The sequence below is a fragment of the Eschrichtius robustus genome, chromosome 16 (genome assembly GCF_028021215.1).
Source record: "Eschrichtius robustus isolate mEscRob2 chromosome 16, mEscRob2.pri, whole genome shotgun sequence".
NCBI lineage: Eukaryota > Metazoa > Chordata > Mammalia > Artiodactyla > Eschrichtiidae > Eschrichtius > Eschrichtius robustus.
Window position 1 is genome coordinate 70,787,370 of NC_090839.1, and position 22,115 is coordinate 70,809,484.

Here is a 22,115-nt window from a genome sequence, read left to right on the forward strand (position 1 = left end):
GTATTACAGGGTTTGGCAGTGACATGGAGAGCAAATATCATACTGTGTCAGTAGAGAGATAGCATGTACATATTTAACACAAATGCAGCTATAGGCCTCTGATGGAGAGAGAGAAATGTAAATGTGCTGGCAGGCATGTCGGCCCCTCCATGGCCATTCGGTGAGCACATACCCCAGCCTCGCTTCAATCAGGAGACATCAGTCTGCTATTCCGTCAGTCACTCTCCTATCTGATCTCATTGTGGAAGCATTTCCCTACCAAGAGGTGGTTCTGATGTTTAAAGTTAAGTATTTCTAAAGCAATATAAGGCCTGTGAACTCAAGCCAACTGCTTTATCTGGTGGTCAATCAATGAAACACTGACCTGTTCTTGCATTGGAGGAAAAACTGGCTGTGCTGAACTGAGTGAAACATGACTTGCTGTCTCCCATCATTGTCCCTTTCTAAGTAATTCAAGGTGATTTTGAATATGCAATTTTTGTTTTACGCTGTAGGGGTTAGAAACCATCCTTCCTACCCAGACTCTTCCAAAATGGAAGTCCATCTAATGCTAGCTAACCTCTAAGTACCTTCTGTGTGCCAGGAATCTTCCCTAAACGTGAATTTTATATGCCTAGCCTCCTTTGCAAAGATGCATATTCTATTACACAGAAACATAATTTCCTGCCAAACTTTCCATGAAACCTATTTGTTTATAATTTTTTCTTTTCATTTTCTCTCCAACCCTATAAAATCTCCTTCTTTGGTCTTTTAAAGGTATCCCCTACATCCCCTCTTTCAATGAAATTTTCTTCCAATGCTGACAAGGACTGAAAACTATTTACTCAACAGCCAGATTTTTAAAGAGCAAGGACTAGCTTGGTGACAAGGTTTGTCTGATGTCATATGCTGAGGTATTTATAGGCAGGGCCTACAGCTTCTCACGGAGCTGATCTCTGGCCATCTCTGCCCCAGGGCCCAGCCTCTAATTCACCAGGACTTCTGAAGAACCTACCGCTCTCTCCTGGGGGCGGGGGGGGGGGGACATTAATTACCACATGGACCCCAACAGAAAATGACCTTAAATTTAGGGGAATCTTTTGAACTGAGGGAAATTTTTTAAGTTACAAAAATTTAATCCATCGTACAGGAACATTCTGTCCCTTGACCCCTGAGGAACGAAACAGTCCCTGCCTCCCTCAGCTTTTGCTGCTGAAGGTGGAGTTAGATAACTGTAAGAGAAATTCAGTTGTTCTCTTAGCAACCTTCTCACTGCCTTACAGCTTACAATCGGACTTACCTAGCCAGTCGAAGATTCAGGGATTTGGGATCCTGACCGTCTTTCCATCTCACATGGCTTAGCAATCTATTTGGAATAATAGACAATAAGGCAGTCCAGCTATCTATTAATTCTGATTGTCTTTCCTCTATTGGAAAAAGTTATGTTTCTTATTAAAGAAACAGCTTTTAAGCTACCTACTTGGAGCTGAAAGAGAGTGGCTCCACCTCACTGTCTCTTTATCGGCCCCTGGCAAGATTTGGAGAACTCCCCTTTTGCACTTAGGATAATTAGATGATTTGCTGATCTCAGAATTCAGAGTCCTCAATCAGAATTTGATTGGCTCCACATTCCCATGAAGAAACACATTTTCTGGAATATGTTTATATGTGGTTCTCAGAAGCTTCATTTAAGAAAAATCAAAGACCCCAAGTCAGGACATTTCTTCTAGTGAAGAGGCAGGGAAGCCAGGCCAGACACATTAAGATTCCCAAAAAGCCTTATGTCTTTGCTCACCTATAGACTGACCAAGGGAATGCCCTAGAAGTAGCCATTTAGAGCCAAAGAGCTACAAGAGAGAGTTGGTTGAGAATATATCAAGAATTTGATTTTTATCTCCCTCAGGATTCTCTTCCAGCTGGCCCTGGGGAGAAACAGTGATAAACAAGAAATTTCTTGGACATGGTGGTTGGAACTACACATCTCTTCTAAGATTCTACATCACAATATAGCGAAGTCCTCAGCAAGGAGGCAGCGTGAAGCAGTGAAAAATGCATAGGTTCTAGAGCCAGACAGACCTTGGCTCAAAACCTGGCTTTTCAATGTGAAAGAGCTGGCTAACTGTAGGCAAGTTAGTCTCCTTGAACCTCTAGAGGGGGAGACAATCATATCCAACATAGGTACAAGCAAGATATCTAAAGGCCCAGGGACAAACCATGGCAAGCAACAAATAATGGTTCTCTCATGTCTCCTTTCTTCCTGAAATTTCTGCCCATCTGTGTAGGCTAATGGAGAAGAATTGGGGTCCCAGTTCTACCACTGGCTAGCTGTAAAATTGAGCTAGTTACTTTTCTAAGCCTCCATCTCTGCATCACTGAAATGGAGATAATGATAATACTGCATAAGATTGTTGTGAGAAGTAAATTTTAAATATATCGAGAGCCTTTAAAAAATAAAAGTGGCCCAAGCATCTTTCAACCTATGAGAAGCCCTAATGTATAGACTAAGCCCTAGTGAATAGACTAGGAGAGAAGCAATTAAAGATCAGTGACAGTTACGGCAAAATAATAGGGAAAAAACAAAAAACAAAAACCCACCAGGGAGCTTAGCCACATGACTAAAGGTCTAGGTTGAAGAGTCCCACTGCCTGTGTTCAAATCTAGGCTCCACTATTTTAGTAGCTATCTGATTTGGAAAATATTGCTTTCTCTATATCACGGTTTCTGCAGCCATAAAATAAGGATAATAACCCACTTTATAGGAATGCTCTAAAATACCTGGCTCATAGCAAGTGCTCCATTAATATAATGGTCATCATCATCATCATCATCATCATCATCATCCCATGTGACTATCAAGAAAGGAAAGCTAGATTTTAGTCAAGAATGAAATTCCTTTTATTTTCTGGGTTGAGACAGATGCCATCAGTTATCTAGCTGGCACAGTGAGGCTACTCCTCGGTTTATCCAGTGCTTCTGGGGCCTGTCGGTTGGGAGTTCAATGGATAGGACATAGTTGGTGGAGTGGCCTGTGGTGGAGAGGATACCTCTTCGGGCACTTGTTTTGTAGACTGGACACACATAAGTGTTCTGATGCAGAAACACTGCATTTTCCCCAGGTTTCAGCCAAATAATGGGCAATGGGTCATAGAGGATTTTGGGGAGAGACTCCCCGATCTGCATCGTTTCCCTATCCCAACGGGCACCTTCTAAGAAGAGTCCTTTTATGTAGGCCCCATCTTCTGGGTTATCCTCCATGACTGTTTCTTGTGTGGTTACCTGGAAGACAGGAAGATGTGCGTTCCATTATCTGCCATTTTCCTAAATGAGGCAGCATTAAGAGATTGAAAAAGTACAAACTGGCTTTACTGTCTGCCTTTCCCAGGATGCATTTCCCAGGACACTGGGGCTTCTCTGATAATATTCCTGCCTGCTACATGGGCCAGGTCTGATTTCTAGTTAGCATGCTGCCCTTATATATGGCAGGCACAGAGAATGCACTAAAGTAAGAGCCAGGAGGCCACATTAACTGTTACCTAGCTTAGTGGCCTTGCACAATCTTTCCCCTTTCTGAACCTGGATCTGTAGTGAGGGGTTAGGTTCAGATGCATGCTGTTAAAACAGTTCTCTAGCAGGAGAAGAGAAACCTTGATTTGTAGTTTCTGTCAATTTCTGTGGTGTAAAGACTCCCACCATGGTCAATTTCAGCCTATCAATTGTTTAACAACCAGCTTTAACTGGTTCTGGTGAGTTAGTATGAGCCAGCTCCAGCATACAACTGTTTAGATTCAGAGGTGATAAATTTCTTCTGGTAAATGCAGAAAATGGTCTAGGTGTAGAAGAATAGGTGGGCGGAGGGGATTATAGTGAAGCAGAGAGCACGAGCTCCATTTAAAATCATTCAAATTCTAATCTTTTTGTTATTGTTAATGGAATGTTTTTCCCATTTCTATTTCGAAGTATTTATTGCTAGAATAGGAAAAGGATTTTTGTATATTTAACCAGTATCCAGTCATCTTACAAATTCTATTAATTCTGATAGGTGTGTTTTTAGGATTTCTAGGTATACAATCATTTCAACATCAAAAAAAGATAGTTTTATCTCTTTTCCAGTGTTTATTCCCGTTATTTTGCTTTCTTATTGCATTAATTTTGGCTTAGCATTGTCTTCAAAGGCCAATCAAGGTAAGTTCATTTATAAACTAAACAAAGACCTAGGGCGATCAGTTTGTGACCTCCGGACTAGATGATTTCAAAGGATCTTTCTATAGAATTTAAAATTCTACAATGCTCTGTAACAGTCCATCTTACTACTTTCTCTCCAAATATGGACTGGGTGATACTTGACTATTGGCCATTCCTTTGACTTTAAGCAAAGCACTACACAAGACCATTAACATCCTTCCAAATGAAGAGTCCACCATGTTGAATAAACAATGTGGAAGGTGCTTTCATTTTTCTCGGTACAACTGTGGCAGAATTTTCCTCTGGAAAGATTTCTTTTTATACACACAGAGACAAAGCCTTAGGAATCCTCTGATTCTGTTGGGAATAACTTTTGGAGCTACTTTAAGTCACGCTAAATACTTCATTTGTACCATCTCTGAAGTATCTGAGCCTTAACAGATCCAAATGTTTGGACTCAAGGAAAGGGACAGCACTGCTTTCTCTGGTTGGCCCTTTGAGTTGGTCTAACCCAAGACGCCCCTCACCTCAAACTCAAATCCGATGTGGTCAATGGGGATGGCGTATTTCCGAGCGTAATTCTGAGAGACACCTGTCAAAAAAGACTGTGTAAAGTAGAATCCAGAGATCCAAAAGACCACAGGAGGCCCGTTGTCAATCCATTCCTGGAGAGCCACAGAAATAAAAATGCAAAGTCAACAACACAACAAAGATTGTTCAAAGGCAGGTAATACAACGAGTCCCATAAAGAAATAGGCTTTTTCTCATTTTTCTTGAAACAGGCAGCCCTCTCAGTTTAGCTTATATTTTCCTCCTTTGAAATGAAAGTACAATGAAATATATCTCTACTTTAAGAAAAGCGCGGGTGCAGGCTGGTGTCAGGGATACGGGAGAGCGTGGTAGGGACTGTAGCAGTGGAGAGTGTGTGCCTTGTCTAAACTGAGCCACAGCCACTCATCTCCAGCAATAGTTGCCATGCAGGAATGCAGGTCCATCGTTTCAGGTCTTCCTGTTTTTGCAGGACAAACATCTGTATTTTGATATGTAACAATCCAGTGTTCATATGCTAGCTCAAATTTTTAAATAACCAAGCAGCCAGACCAAATCTATCTACTACCCCATGAGCTGTGGCCCATGAGACACCAGTTTGTGACATTTATTCTGGTTCCCACTCCTGCCTCTAGAGGCTATGATCTTTTCAAGGACTTTGAAAAGTCTCCCTCCTGCCCTCAACCCTGGTAAGACTGTTTCCAGTAGGCGCTCAGTCCCGGATGCTGTGAGGCTGCCCTACTCCCTCTGCCTCTGATCCGTCATTTCAGAACATCCTCTCCACCTGAATGAGAATGCCAGGTGCACAGTTACCCTGACTCCAAGGTACCTGGAAGAAGGCCAAGCGGGCTAGCAGGTCAGCCACGTAGCCTCCCAGGGGCTTCAGTGATGGGTAGGACTTGGCCATCCACATGGCCGGCACTTTACCCACAAGCATGCTACTGAAGACATCCTCCAGCTCTGAGGACATCAAAACCTGCCCTTTAATTGCTCGGCCAAGGTCGATGAGGCTTATGCGAACCACTTTGGTCAATCTGCAAGAACAAAGGAGCAGACTCAGCCTGGCTCTCCAGTGACCTCATTCTACCCCAAGTACACTGACTCCAAGTCTCCTTTTACTTTTCCTCCCTTTAAAAAGTCAGATAATATACATTCATGATAGAAGAATTGTAAAGATGGGAAAAAATTAAATCACCCGTTATCTCACCACCTAAAGATAACTTTGATGTATATCTTTCTAGCTTTTTCTATATGTAAACACAAATTATTTTTTAATGGGATCATACTATATATGTGTTTTTTGTAATTTGTTTTTCTCTCTTAGCATATAAGGAACATCTTTCCAATTCAATAGAGACCAAACTAAAATCGTCCTTTTTAATGACTGCAAGGTGTTCCATTTAATTTAACTGTTCCTCTATCGCTGAAACATACTATTTCTAGATTGTTGTCACTGTAAACAACATTACTAGGAACATCCACCTATATTAATCACTGCGGAAATTTATAATGATATTCTTACTAAAAGTAGAATTTCTGGGTCAAAGGGTAATGCAGTTTTAAGGCTTCTGATCTATATTGCCAAAGTTGTTCTTTTTATAGACTATGAGGTGCATGCATACCTGAGAAAAGGCAGCTGAAGGGCAGCCTGAAAGATGCCAAGATCACCTGTCTCTCTCTCTGGCCTCTGTTATGAGGCCTCATCAAGTCCAGAGGGAATTCAGCTGAGAGTGCCAAAGAATCTGCTACCAGAGAGAGCTTGTCATGTCCAAAGACTTATGGAATCCCAGCCAAATGGACATGAGAATGCTCAAACGCAAGAAACGGATTCCTGGATGTGTAACCACTAAACATTTATATTAAGAGGAATTTAAGGTTCAAACGTGTTATTGGTGTGTGTGCTTGGCTGAGGAGTCAAGAGCAAAACTACCCTCTGCGGGATTATGCCACAGACCTCTATTATACCTGAAACCTACTGGAAAAAGTTTTCTTTCTATTCTTGAAACTATGAGCTCTGCTAGTTTCAAGATTTTTAGTACTCAAGGAAGGAATAGTTGCCCTAGAAGACACAATAATGGTTCCCCTGAATTGGAAGCTGAACTGTCATTTTGGGCTTCTCATACGTTGAATAGGCAAAAAAAAGGTAGTGGGGAAGTATGTTACAATATTGCCCAAAGTAGTTAATCCTGAGCATCACTGGAATACAAGATTGCTGTTACCCTCTTCTCTTATATTACAATGGCCAGTGGTAAAGGCTAGTGAAGGCCCCTGTAACCACCAAGAGCTCCAGTGACCTTAGCGGAGAATGAGTGGCAGAGGAGGAAAGTCATTCGCCTGGTGTCTGGATAAATGAGGACTACATCCCATCATACCAAGGTATCTGACTCAAGTAGTCAGCATCTTTGACTCACCCCCCATACTTAGCTTGGTCATCCACATGGCCAACAGCCTACTGACTCTAGGGAGTAACCCTAAGACTAAGGGAGTCAAGAAATTCTTAGTTGACATTCTTCAAGTTCACTAGTCTTTCGGCATCAGGGCTGTCCCTGAAACTGAGCAATGACCAATGAAGCAAAATGGAGACAGCAGCACTTAAGAGCATTTGGAGCAGCAAGAACCTTGACTTGGAGGCAGAAGTGATGAATTTCCTCATTTGGCCTAGATGGTGTTTGGGAACGCTTTCAGTTTTGACTATCTAGAAATCAAATCAAGGTGATCCCACTGGGCTCTATGCTCTAGTATCTGGAGGAGGAGTGAGGAGGGACTAGAATAGAAGGCAGGAGACCCTTAGCCCCATGGCCATCTTATAATAGCCCTTCCTTACCCCTGTGGTAGCGGCAATGGGATGAACTGTTCCTCACCCCTTTCTAAGTTTACCCTGATTTCACATACTGGCTAAGTGCATGGGCTCTGGAATCAGAGGGCCTGGATTCAAACTCAGTTCTGCCATTGAATGACTGTGTGACCTTGAGCAAGTTACTTAGCCCTTCTGTCTGTTTTCTCATTTGTAAAATAGCGGTAGAGGGATTACTAACTGTGCATATTTTTAAAGACTCTTGTGTGGTTTGAATGCAAAGGCATGAGTGGTGCTTGGAGCCATATCTAGCACTAAAGGCTCAATAAAAGTGGCTTTAATGATTACTTTTACTATTAGCCTGTGCTTGGTATTGGTTTTAACCCCAGTTTACAGATGTCATACGAATGAACGAGAGAGAATGAATAGAAGGAAGTGATTTAACCCTGGGCCAACACATGCTGGGATGGCCCTATTTACAGCCCTTCCTACAAGGTAGGGCAAACCAACTCTTCACAGCAACCCTTATCAAGTGTCCATTCTAGTTACTGCCCATTAGATTCTACCCCTCACACTCTAACTCCCAGGATCCAAGTAAGACCGTACAGCCCACCTGTTGAATCTGATGAGTTCTTGCCTTAGGACAGTGTTCATAGATTCATCATAGACCACAGGGTACAACTTCACGACCAACTCCAAGTCAAAGTCATTGGGAAGCTTGGAGAGTAGGTCCTGGGCCAGCTCCTCAACAACTTCCTTAAAGTGTAAGCATTAGAGAGGTGAATGAGACACAAGGCCAGCGGACTGTGGCTTTGTCCAGTTAAACCTGAAGCAGTGAGCCTTTGTCTTTTTAAACACAGTCTACAGGACCTTTCTGGGAACTCCCCTACAGAAGCCAATTCTGCCCTGAGGGGAAGGAGGATACCCATCCCACCCACCCCCACCCCCCACTCCTGCCCCCAGCCTTAGGGAGGACACCACCTCTAAGCTGAACAATGAAAGTTCTGAGCAAGGGCCTGAGGGCCAGGTGGGGAATTCCTGCTCAGCCAGCCAGGCAGACTCAGGGCAGTGCTGAACCCTGCAGAACTCCTCCAATCGTCAAGGTCACCCCTGGGAGACAATCTCCCAAGGCTCTCACAGCCAGCCCCTTAGGACCAGCTCCTGGTGCAGGTGGGACTTTGCTCTGCGCCAGTGACATGGACACCTGGGAAGGCAGTAGGCCATTCCTCAGCATTAAGAATAGCCCATAGGGGCTTCCCTCGTGGCGCAGTGGTTGAGAATCTGCCTGCCAATGCAGGGGACACGGGTTCGAGCCCTGGTCTGGGAAGATCCCACATGCCGCGGAGCGACTAGGCCCATGAGCCACAATTGCTGAGCCTGCGCGTCTGGAGCCTGTGCTCCGCATCAACAGAGGCCGCGATAGTGAGAGGCCTACGCACCGCGATGAAGAGTGGCCCCCACTTGCCGCAACTAGAGAAAGCCCTCGCACAGAAACGAAGACCCAACACAGCCATAAATAAATAAAATAAAATAAAATAAAATAAAAAAAAAGAATAGCCCATGGCAGTGAGTTTAGCCAAGTAGGGAGGGGACAGGCCTAGAGGAAGAGTAGGAAGGGGAGGAGTGGGACGTGGGTGTGGGAGAGAAACACAGCTCTGCCATCCTTTGGCTCTAGGAGGCTGGAATGTACACTTTCTTCCCTCTTCCCACTGTGAGGGGAATTTCCATCCCTAAGCTGAGACACACAGACCAGGGTGCTTTATCTTCACACATATTACCGCTTATGGTACTATGAACCAAATTGAGAAACCAAATACAATCATCCCTTGGTATCCACTAGGGATTGGCTGCAAGACCAAACTCCACAGATGGTCAAGTCCCTAATAGAAAATGGTGTAGTATTTGCATATAACCTACACACATCACCCCTCCCCCCCATACTTTAAATCATTTCTAGATTACTTATAATACCTAATACAATGTAAATGCTATGTAAATAACTGTAAATACAATGTGAATGCTTTTTAATAATTGCTGAAGTGGGGTGAATGCAAGTTTTGCTTTTTGGAAATTTCTGGAATTTTTTTTTCTGAATATTTCAATCTTTGGTCGAATTCAAGGATGCAGAACCTGTGGATATGCAAGGCCAACTGTATGCAAAGCCCACAGCTGAGCAGGGTTGAACGTGGAGTAGCTCAGAAGCTGGAGAAGGGAAGAGAAGGAAAGGAGAGATCAGGGTGGAGTCAGGAGATGTGGTTCTGGGCGTGGCACTGCCTCTGTGTTTCTGAATGCCTTGAAGTGGGTCACTTCTTGTAGGGTTTGTTTTGCCCTCATCTGTAGACCAAGGAGGGTGGACAGGATCAGTCCTTCACAATGTGTGGAATGATCACAAGAGACACCCAAAATGCTTCCAGGTGTTTCCAGGACATGGAGCAAATAATGTTGAATCACGTGATGAGAAAGTCACTCTCTTGTCAAGTTTTGGCCACCTTTTTCTTTTCATTCCCTTCAAGGAGAAAGTCTCAGGTCAGGGCTGAGACTGCTCTGTAACACTTGCTGATCCTCCCCTTTTCCCAAGGAGCCAGAAAGACATCAGCAGCATCTGGAAGAACCTAATGATGTTTGGCCTTTGTTTTCTTTTTGTGGCTGTCACGACATTATGGAAATGGTACTGGGTTTCCACTTATGGTCCTGATGTGCAGTTTTTTAAATAAATGTTTTTAAGCAAAAGAGATTTAGTTTTATGTATTATGTAAATGGAATACAGATGATATGTGGATATAGCAATGAATCATGAAGGTTATACAGGAATAGCTGACATTTTAGAAACACTGGTGCTCTTCCAGCTCAGTATTTAAAGACTCTCAGCAGTAAGACCAGAGCACCCATATCCTCCCTCAGGGGTCTGCCAGGCCTCCACTTTTCTGCCTTCTTGGTCATCAGCCACAATACTGTATGCCCACTAGATGAAAAATTGCCTGGGAAATTGAATTCAAGCCTGGTTACCTGAGGGGACTTGCCACTCCCTCCTGACTGCCTAGGGAGGGTCAGCAGCACCCCTTGAAACAGCTGGTTGGTTTCCTGGTTGTCTTTGGTGATGTCGGCATTCTCGTGCAGGCCAAACACTTCTGGGTGGGCTGTGATAGGGAGGTTCCTGAGATATTCAATATAGGACTGGAAAGGAAATCTTCAGTTGACTTAAGTTCAGGTTCCTTGGGGTCCCACAGATCACCCAAGGTTTTGCCAGAGCAGACCCATGCAGGAATCACACTGTTTCGGTAGCACAGGCCATAGACACACACACGCACACACCATCAGGGCCAAGACACCCCAAGCTTTCCCTCATAGAGGTTTTGGAGGAGTGAGTATGAGTATGAAGGTAGATGGACTGAGTATCTCCCCTCCCACCTCTGCTGGCTTCCTCCCTGCTCCCCCAGCAGTCTTAGCTTTGGAGACAAAAATTGGGTTTGGATTCAGGCAGAACAGGATTTGGATCCTAGCTCCATCTTAACCCAACTGTGTAACCTTGAGCTAGTCACCTGAAAGCCCAGTTTCCTTATCTGTAAGTGGGAAAATAAATGAGGTTATGAAGGAATAAGGCTTTGGCATATTAACAGGTACTCGATGAAAGTAAGCCCTTTTCATTCTTCCTTCAGATTTCTTGTTTTCTTCTTCTTTTTATCATTCTCCCATCCAGTTTTTCTGTCCCTCTCTTTGCCACCTTCTGAACCTTTGATTTCAAGTAGCAATTTCCATCCTGTTCACTACCAAGTCTTCATCTTAAACATCCCTCCCCCTTCTCCCCAGATGGACCCCATATTTTGAAAGATCTTGTCTACCAAATGCCCAGCATTCATTAAACAGTAATAATGTCTATCTTGTAGGCTTTTGGGAAGATTTGAAATAGCTTATGGACCCGAGTCAGGAAGCCCAGGCTATCCCTGGGCCCTCCTTGGATACACTGCAACCCTAGCCACATGGAGACTGCCAAGCCCCTCTGGGGGGACAGAGGGACCTCTCCCTCCCCTGCCCCTCACCTGGTAGGAGCCATGAGGAGGGATGTAGTAAGTGTCTCCAGGAGCAAGGCAGTAATGGTCCTGCTCAATTTCCTTACAGTAGAATGTGGACAGAAGGGATAGCAGGAGCCTTCTGTCTTTGTCATCTGTCACTCGGCCTCCATAATTACATTCCCCTGGGGACAACCGACAGAAGAAGAAGTTGAGCCCATAATGAACTTGGTCATAACCTAAAATAGAGAATTCTTCCAGCCAAGGAGCTCTGCTGAGACACAGGGTTGCTAAAACCATGCTCAGCTTGGGATGAGACCAGGCCTTTTTGGTATTATGATTGCTGCAAAAATAATACATGTTCACCATATTAGAAATTAGAAAATAGTGATAAACTGAAAGAAAAGCAATACAATCACCAATAATTCCAACAAAGGTAACTGTTAACATTTAGGCATCTTCCAGACATTTGTCTGGACATTTGTGTGTATGTGTACATAAATGTGAAAGGCATTATAGAAATGTGGTTCAGGGCAAGAACTCTGGCATGAGACAGTACTGAGCTCCAATTACAGCCAGTTTCTGGGCTCCAACTTTTGCCACTTATTAGCAGTTTCTCATCTGTCTAGAAGTAGAGATAACTGCATACCTATCTTACGTCATTGTGGCTAACAACGCTTATAAAGCATTTAGTACAATGCTTAGCATATAGAAAGCATTCAATTACAGCTTTTACAAATACGTATAGTTTAGAAAATTAAGATTATCCTATATATACTTCTTTGGGATATGACTCTCCTACCCCCATCCCCATCATCAACATCATTCTCTGAGACTCAGTTTTCTACACTCAGATTTCTACAAAAAGAATTAGGTAATTTTTTGAGGGGCCATCAAATCCATCTCACCAACCCAGGATGCATTTTCTAGCTGGATCAGATTCCACAGTATGTGGGTACCACCTGGTATTTGGAAGCTGGGGACAACACACTAGTCTGCAAGGAAAAGACATGTGTGTGTGTGTGTGTGTGTGTGTGTGTGTGTGTTCGCATGCAAGGGCTCCCCTGAAGGGTGGGCTCATTTCCAATTCCAATCATTCTAGGAAGGGGCAGGTCTACGGACATGAAACAGGAAGTATGACTCAAGTTGAGGAGGCCTCAGCCTCTCTTGGTATTGGAGGGGTCTAAATGTCTAGGAGGAGCATCCTGGTGGCTCATTAAGGAAGAAGTAAGAGACTAAGGGGAAGCTCATACCTACTGAGTAACTTGAGCCCTACAAAAACTGTTTGACCTTAAGCCAGACCATCTAGATCTCTCTCTGTTGACCTCTCAGGCCTTTAGCAAAGTTTAGTTTGAACATTATAGTTTGTCCCAGCTGTAAAGAGGTTTATGACAACACTAGAACTACAATATTAAAGGGAGAGTAGTTCCCCCCTGAAGTCAGCATGGCAGTGCTAGAGAGTAGCAAAGAGGGACTACAAGTGAAGGTAAACCTTAGGTACAGAGTCATGATTCAGGGTCCCACCTCCACTCTCTCATCAGCAAATTTTACTTCAGGGGATACCCTTATAGGCTCTGGGTTTTATGTTTATGAAGGAAGGTGCATTTCTTTACTTATATGTCTCCTCTTTGTAGCAAGAGCACAAGTTCCTAAAGGGGCCAGGATGTGCCTTATATCTCTTCTAGATTCCCCATTGGCTCTGCCACAGGGTTGGGAGTATCAGATTAAGAATGTATTTGACTTTGGCCCATCTAATTCGATAACCACTCTCCAAATAAGACCTGTCTCTTTGGTTAGTCTGTCTCTTGCGGTCAGTACAGAGCTCTAATAATCATCTCTATCTGATCTTCTTTCCTTCCAGGCACATAGGAAGGTTATAACTCCCGGGGCCTCTGGCAGTGAGGTGGGGCCAGGTGACAAGTTCTTGCACATTTAACTCCTGGCATGAGCTCTTCAGTGCTACCCTGTGGCAGTGACCACACAAGTATATGTTGAGATGGTGGCATCAAAAGTTGGTGGAGCCTTTGCCAACTGTGCCCCTGATAGATAATTACAATGAGCAGAGACCCTTGCCAATTCACACTGGACATGTAGAATGGGCAAGAAATGTCTCACACCCTTGAGATTTGGGGATTGCTTGTTATCTCAGACTAACTAGTCTATCCTGACTGGTGCAGTTGGAAAGCGACTATCCTCAAGCCAGCTGGCACAGTTGGAGCAGGTTGGTTTATGAGCTGCAGGCAGTCCAATACTAAGACATCATCCCAGGGCAATTATGCACTCATTCTGTGATCTGAAGGGGAGCCCTGGGATGTGCTTCTGTGTGGTCTGGGATAATAGGAATATGGCTCACTTCTTTGGAAAAGTTCTTTCACCTAATTAAAATCCACTGAACTTATGCTGTGTGTCATTTGGGGTTTTGTTTTAGGAGACACTGTGCTGAGTTAAGGTCTTTGTCACCTTTTACAAATGAATTTAATCACTCTAAAGCAGGATTTCTCAATCTTGGCACGATTAACATGTTGGACGGGGTAGTTCTGTGTTGTCGGGGGCTGTCCTGTGCATTGTAGGATGTTTAGCAGCGTCCTTGGCCTCTACCCCGTAGCACATCCATTTAGTTGTGACAACAAAAAATGTCTCCTCAGTTTGTCAGATGTCCCCTAGGAGACAAAATCACCCTTGGTTGAGAACCACTGCTCTAAGGCCTCGGTCTTGTCAGTTGTAAAACAGGGTCACTAAAGTGAAGCTCATAAGATTGCTGTGAAGACTGAATGATGTAGATAAAGTGCCTGCCGTATGATTGGGGAAAGGATCCAGAGTGGAGGGAGGAACTTGTGTGTGACCTGGAAGATGCCCAGGTTTTTCTATTGAGCTGCATTTTGACTTTTGCCCATGGTAATCCATTCGTTTAGCCCATCTATAGTTTATCTCCTACCTCTGGTGTGCTTCTTGAGGGCAGTGACCAAGTCTTATATATTTACATTCTTCCATATTATGTACTAGTATATATTGGATGACTGATAAAAGATTGCTGATGAATTGCTTTAATACAAAACAGCAAGTGTCATTTTCACCTCAGGGTACCTCTGCTGGGAGTGCTCTCCTTCCTTTTTCCCACCGCCTGCCCCCGCTTTCTTCTTCCACTTGTAAAACTCCTACTTATCCCTCAAAACCATCTTGCACGCTTTCAGGAAGTTTTCCCTAATCATCCCCACCCCATGTCTGAAATTTAATCATTGTGCTATCTTATAAATGTTTCTCTTACTGAACTTATCACTGTACTGTTATTTATTTTGTTACATTGCCCTCCCTTTGTAGACTGGGCACCCCTTAAAGGGAGGGATTGATCTTGATTTTTCTGTGTGTGTTTTTTGTTTTTGTTGGTTTGTTTGTTTAACAATATCCAGCATGGTGACCAGCATCATTAAGAGCTCCATGTCTGTTGAAAGCATAAGTGAGTAAGTGAACAAATGGAGATGGAAGCAGAGGAGCAGGAAGGTGGAGCATAATCGTGGCGGTTTATGGTTGCCAAAGACTCCTTCCATAAATACCTGTCAGGTAGGTCAGAGCATCCAACGGCACCTCCTTGTAGTCATTCAGAAACATCTGGATCTGCCGCATACTAATCCTCAGGTCGGATTCGTTGAATTCATAAGGAATATTCCAACCTGCATGAGGCAGAGGTAAATTAGATGCTTCAGGGATGAGAGCTCTTAATTTCCACTCAGAGATTGAGCTGGTGGAATTAAGCATCATTATGGATCAAGAGCCTCTTTCAGCCCTGTGAATATCAAGCACCATGCCAACAATTAGCTTTGACATTTACTGCCAACGTGGGAGACATTCTGCCTGAGAAAACATCCATTCTAAAGTCAGTTTCCTTATGGATCTCCCCCATTTGATAAGGAAGATGTTAACATCCTGGGATTTGTGGAATGAGAGTTATTCACCCTGGCTGGAATACTGTGGTAATGCACAGAACGCCAAAAATAACACCAAAGCATAGCTAGGGAGCACTCTCTGTGATTGGGCAATAGAACTAAGTTAGCTTTGAGAATTCCCCTCCTCACACTCATGGGAGAACTAGACGGCTGGCCTTGAAGAAACTATTGCTTGTATTTTCAAGTGTTATAATGATAAATGCCCAGTGGGGCTGCACAAGTGACATAAATGCATGAAACAGGCCGGATGTAAGACAGTAGGGTATGGTAGGACCTGTGCTCAATGGAGATGTTTAATTTCCTCCTAAACATTCACATTCAAATTAAAAATATAATAAAATAACAAAAACTTGGGTTCTGGCAAAGAGAACACAACTGGGCAGTTGACTATAAGCCAAACTGTTGTATGGATGTTTGGAGGTCTGGCACGGGTGGGAGAATGGTGGTGGGAGAATGTGGTGTGTGAGATGCAGATGTAGAGGGAGTGTCCCCTTTGGCTGTCTCGTCTCTGAAACCCTCAGTTGAAGGGTCAGGTGGTCTGTGGAGCTAACTGGGGCAGGTAGAAGGAAAGAGGATGTTGTGAGAGAACCACCAACAGGACGATTTGCCTCCTTTTGTAACCCAAAAGAACGGCTAAGAATACCTTAAGGTGGGTCATTTCAAGAAAAGAATCAGACGCAGCCCACGGGTGAGAGAAAAATCATCCAACCTTAAAACCATGGTGATATGGGATCTGTATTTAGCAGATGACCTGCTCTGACAAGAATATTGAGTCACTTAAGTTAGGCCATGGATAAGTTACATTAATAAAGAAAGTTATGTTTATTTTTTCAAGGAGAAGCACAAACAGATGTCCCAGCTGTATTTCTTTCATTGTTACGCACAGGTAAAGAGAGCAACCTAAAATGTTATAAATTACCTGGTGACTGATTCCCTGGAGAGTGGCCGTGATACCCAAGCTAGGCAAATACACCAAAGGGAAGGGCCTCCAATCTTCTCATTATCATATTACTTCAGTAATTAGGGGACCTCTGATTCTGGAGCATCACCTCTTTCCCTGACATTGATATTGACCTGGTTATAGGACTGCCAGACTTGTTAAATAAAATTACAGAGACACTCAGTGAAATTTAATTTCAGATAAACAACAAACCATATTTAGTACAAATATGTCCCAAATATTGCATGGAACATACTTATACCCTATTTTACTGGCAACCCTGAGTACAAACTTGAACGCACCCCTGTATCTGCCTGTGATCTTTCCCCCAGGCAATCCAGGTATGCTGTCATCTCTCACCTAGGGGTCCAAAATTTCTCCTCTCTTGAACGACGGCATGGAAGAAGCAAAGGCCAAACAACAGCTTTTGCCACATCACTGCTTTTCTACAGCTTTGGAAGAACACGGGGTCTGAGATGGGGTCACTGAGGTAAGAGCGCAAAAGGTTGGCCCGGAGCCCTTTGGGGGGTTCATTGGTCATTTTAATCCCATTCTGGAGGATGCTGACTGGAAACTTCTCTGATGGATAGCTGGTTAACCAGAGTCTGGAAGAACAACAGACCCAATTATTTACAGCAATGCAATACATTATATTGAAAAACAGTAACAAAAAATAATAACTACCATTTATTAAGCATCACTAGATGCTGAACCCCATGCTAAGAATTTAATTTATGTCCCTTCATTTACTTTAATCCTCACAGCCACCCTATGATTTATTATCCCCTTTACCAGTGAGGAAACAGAGGCATGGAGAAGTCAAGTGGGGTGTTCAAGGACACACCACTTAGAAGCAGCAGAACCGAGATGAACTCAGGGCTCCCTGACTCCAAAGGCCCTGTCCTAATCACTACACCATGTTCCTGCCCTGCTGGACTTTCTGAGCACCTATTATGGTCAAATACTACACCCGGCACTCCAGGAGTGGCCGAAATGAGCAAAGCATTGTTTCTTGCTTCTAGATACTCACAGCCTTGCTGCTAGGAGGGGAAATGGGAGCTGGGGAGGGGAGAAAAGACAAGCAAACAGAATGCCAAGGAGTTATAAAATCAAGACCGCAGGGAGGGAGGGAAATACTGGGCCGTGGGGGTCCATGGGAAGAAGAGATTTCCACGGGGTGGAGAGAGCAGAAGTCTGCAAACTACTGCCAGGGAGCCAAATCTAGCTTAAGCCTGTTTTTGTAAATAAAATATTATTGCAACATGGCCACACCTCTTCATTTACAAATTATTTATGGATGCTTTCATGCCACAACGGCAGAGCTGAATAGTTGCAACTGACAACGTGTCCTGCAAAACCTAAAATATTTACTATCTGGGCCCTTACAGGAAAAGTTTGCTGACCCCTGTCATAGAGGCCAACGGCATTAGAAATGGGTCTTGAGAATATGGAAGATTTCTTTTCTTAAATAATAAAAGTATATCTATGCCCATAAGAAATGGGAACATAGGTAAAAGTATTTAGAAAGGAAAAAAATACATGATTTTACTATCTACAGTTTAACATTTTGGCATATTGTCTTCCAGGATTTTATTCATTTGTTTTTCTTACTCAAGCTCAGGTTACATACACACTGTGGTATCCTGTTTTGTTTCATTTTTGTGGGTTTGTTTTTCTTTTTTGCTAGACATTAGAGAGGTTTCCAACAGGAGGATTTGGGGATGGAAGGTCATTAAAGACACAGGACACAGGCTGAGCAACTGCAAGGAGGAGGAAAAGTTGGGGGTGTGGTAAGGCCTATAGTGGGCAGCCTGCTGTGGTCCAGGCACAGGGCTCAGAGGGGAGGGAAGAGGCCATAACCTGGGGGCCTGTGGCCTGACTTCAGTCTGCAGATGGGTGATGTTTAACTCTCACCATGCAAACCAACACAATGCTGTAACATATTTTTGAAGTAGTTGCCAACTTTTAAAAATCTAGGGCTTTCTGTTAAAGTTCTAGATTCCCGTGTTTCCTTTAAAATCGTCATAAAATCTGGATACAAGAGGCCTGTATTCCTGCTTGGCAACAGCTGGTAGTAGGCAGTAACTGCTCTTCTCTACAGGGCATGTGCCTCTAGTTCACCACAGTCCCCACTACTCTCTACCGGTATTCAACACTGAGGCTGACTGTCCATGATGATAGCTATTGCACTGTGGAAAGTGGAAAATTTCTTGTGCCCAGTCCTCTTCACTCATTTACGTTACATTCCTCGTTGTATAGGCACTTGAGTTTGTGACTTGGGTTAAGATCATATTACAGAAGACCTTAAATGTCAACATGAATAATTTTTTCTTCATTGAGTATGTCATTGATGGTCAATGAGTCAACTCAGCATCCAAAATCAAATAGAATTCTTGAAATTAATGGATTTCCTCTTAAACTCTTACATGAATCTTATGTGAGCCTTACATGAATACAATCAACTACGGCCTAATCTGGCTTTGTAAATAAACACCAAACACTTTTCTATTTTCAGGCAGACATGACTAAAATAAAAATAACCGGCAAACTTTGTTGCCTAGAGCAGGAGTTGGCAAACTTTTCCTATGAAGGATCAAAGAGTAAGTGTTTTAGACTTTGCATGCCATATGGTCTCTGTCACAACTACTTGAAGCATAAAAGCAGTCGTAGACAGTATATGAGTGAGCATGGCTGTATTTCAATAAAACTTTATTTATAGACACTGAAATTTGAATTTCATATAATTTTCATGTGTCATGAAATATTATACTTCTTTCAGTTTTTTTCAACCATAAAAAATGTAAAAGTTATTCTCAGATCGCAAGCTGTACAAACACAGGCAGCAGACTGGATTTGGCCATAGTTTGCTGACCCCTGGCCCAGAATGAAAGAATCACTGAACATCTGAGTTAAAAGGGGCTTTGAAGTCTGTCTCATCTCATCATTCTCTAAATGCAAAAACTTAGGCCCAGTCTTGCTGGGCTTTAAAGTTCACAGAAAATAAATAGCTGTTTCCAATACTGATTAAAATTCCATGGATCTAAAGAAGTATGGGATAGATCAAGTGCCTAGACTACAGGTGGATTTTTTTTGTTTTTAGGCAAATAATTTTTAAAACTCCGATTTGCTGGTATTTAATCTACCTTCCCAGGCACATCTCCTATCACCTCCCAAAAACAATTTCTCACAGTGTATACCCAGGAATCATAGGATAACTTCTTGGTCTTTCCTTTGCTTTTACAAATGCTGCCCTTTCTGCCTGGAACATCCTTCCTGGAAAACTCCTATTCATCTTTCGGTACTCCAGGTCTTCCCCAAATTTTCCTTCCCTTTTCCGTTCTTATTCAAACAAGTACAGCAGGCATTGCATGGTATCAACATTATTCATCTACGGTCTGCCTTCTGCTAGCCTGAGAGCTTCTTTCAGGGTAGAACTGTGTCTTGTTCATCTTTGCATTCCCAGCCATCAGCATGACGTCTGGAACTCGAGGTTGGGGCCCAGAGACGCAGTGGTGGGGCAGCAACTCACCTGAATCCCATACTGGTGCTCTCAGGAACAATCACCTCCTCACAGATCTTCTCCAGCGCAGGCATCCAGCTCGTGGCCAGATGACAGTTCTGCAAGACCACCCAGGTCCCATCTTTGATGGCAGTGTTAATCATTTTGGCAGCAATAGGGCCTTGGCCTTGGCCAAGGGAGATGGTCTGTGTTTTGGCACCTCCCATGCCAAGATCATCAGCAAATTTCAGCAGGCCTGAGATCAGCAAGAAAAAAGGCTTTTGAAAGAGAACAGGCTAGTTAAGACCGTATTAATAATAACAACACAGAAGAAGGGGTCACATTAAAATTCTGGACTCAGAAAGAAAGCCACTGGCTTTTGTTAATTATGAAATTAGCATCTTTCTGAGGAAGCTTTAGACTTCTGGTAAGATGGTGAACGAAGATACTACTGATTCTTCTTTTGCTCTAAATAGATAGACATTCTTCATGAAAAAAAAAAAAAAATAAGAGTTTGAAAGGAAGAGAAATTCCCAGGTGCCAAAAATGAAGAGGGAACTCCAAACTAGAAAGGTTATTAGCACATAACCAAAGAACTAGGAACTGGGTTTTTTTTTTTTAATTTTTATTGGAGTATAGTTGATTTACAATGTTGTGTTAGATTCAGGTGTACAGCAAACTGAATCAGTTATACGTATACATATACCCACTCTTTTTTAGATTATTTCCCATATAGGCCATTACAGAGTATTGAGTAAGAGTTCCCTATGCTATACAGTAGGTCCTTATTAGTTATCTATTTTATATATAGTAGTGTGTATATGTCAATCCCAATCTCTCAATTTATCCCTCCCCCCCTTACCCTCTGGTAACCATAAGTTTGTTTTCTACATCTGTGAATCTATTTCTGTTTTGCAAATAAGTTCATTTAGGAACTGGGTTTTTGTAAATTTATTTTACTAGGAAAACAGGTATTTGGACAGTGAAATTTCAAATAGATCTCTTTCACATCTCTTTTCCTCAGAGGCAGCTGATGTTACACCTTTTTGTGAGTCCTTCCAGAGATATTTCACGCATTTAAGTAAATGTGTATACACTATTATACTTACATGAATTGTAGAACACTATATTTGCTTTTTTCACTTAGATCTTTTCCACATCAGTACATATATAAAGGCCATATTCTTTTTCATGGTTACATAGTATTTCACCTTTGGAAAATACCATACTTTATTTAACCAGTCTAGTGGTTGGAGTTTGTCCACAGGGAATATAGCTTTGCACTTACAAGGGGTGGGACGCTAGAACTGAGACTTTTTTATAAAGTTAGGATCCTCAAACGGCTGCACTCTCATGTAAGAAGGCCAGAAATCTGCTTTGTGTTCTTTCTTTAATGATTTTTAGATGCGTTTTTTTATGATCTTTTTTAGAGACAATATTAGTCTGCTAGGGCTGCCATAACAAACAACCAAAGATTGGGTGGCTTAAACAACAGAACTTTATTTTCTCTCAGTTCTGGAGGCTAGAAATCCAAAATCAATGTGCTGGCAGGGTTGGTTTCCTCTGCGGCTTCTCTCCCTGGCTTGTTTGTGGCCATTTTCTCATGTCATATTTTCACTGTGTCCTCACATGGTCTTCTTCCTGTCAGTGTGTCTGTGTTCTAATCTTCTCTTATAAGGACACCAGTCATATTGGATTAGGACCTACCCTAATGACCTCACAACTGACTCTTTAAGGACCTTATCTCCAAATACAGTCACATTCTGAGGTACTGGGAATTAGGTTTTAACATACAGATTTGGGAGGGACACAATTCAGCCCATAATACCCCCATAATACTGGGGGTTAATTCTTTTGATTGTTCTATGTGCTGATTATGCCTTATAGTGATGTATTTCTTCATGTAGTTTATAATTTTTTTATTGTTGAGTTCACAATCAGCAAGTTTGTGTTATTTTGTGGGAGTCTGATATATCTTGGGTTTTAGGAGTGCCCTAACAGAACAATTTTGCATATGCAGACACTGGTGTCCCCAGCGTCTTGCCATTCTGGATCAATTTTATGGGAAATTTCTCAGCTTGAGAATCCCATACCATAGGGTACTGTAAATCTACACCCCTCATCTGCATGTAGCATAGGCTTGGAGTTTTAATTTCACAATTTAATTTTAATTTTAAAATTAAAATTTAATTTTAATTTTAATTCTCACTGAAGAATTGTTTAC

General features: G+C 42.7%; 1 protein-coding gene across 1 annotated transcript in view; it reads right to left on the bottom strand.

The window, feature by feature from the left end:
* Positions 1-2,887: 2,887 nt before the first annotated feature.
* DNAH3 (dynein axonemal heavy chain 3) overlaps positions 2,888-22,115 on the bottom strand; it is a 208,920-nt gene continuing 189,692 nt past the window's right edge. The window contains exons 55-63 of the mRNA XM_068524531.1: positions 19,922-20,147; positions 16,753-16,997; positions 15,063-15,179; positions 11,542-11,696; positions 10,511-10,678; positions 8,118-8,260; positions 5,540-5,744; positions 4,689-4,826; positions 2,888-3,255 (exon numbers count right to left, since the gene is read on the bottom strand). Coding sequence (XP_068380632.1) covers positions 2,902-3,255; positions 4,689-4,826; positions 5,540-5,744; positions 8,118-8,260; positions 10,511-10,678; positions 11,542-11,696; positions 15,063-15,179; positions 16,753-16,997; positions 19,922-20,147 — 1,751 coding nt within the window. The 3' untranslated portion in view covers positions 2,888-2,901. The remainder of the gene's footprint in view (positions 3,256-4,688; positions 4,827-5,539; positions 5,745-8,117; positions 8,261-10,510; positions 10,679-11,541; positions 11,697-15,062; positions 15,180-16,752; positions 16,998-19,921; positions 20,148-22,115) is intronic.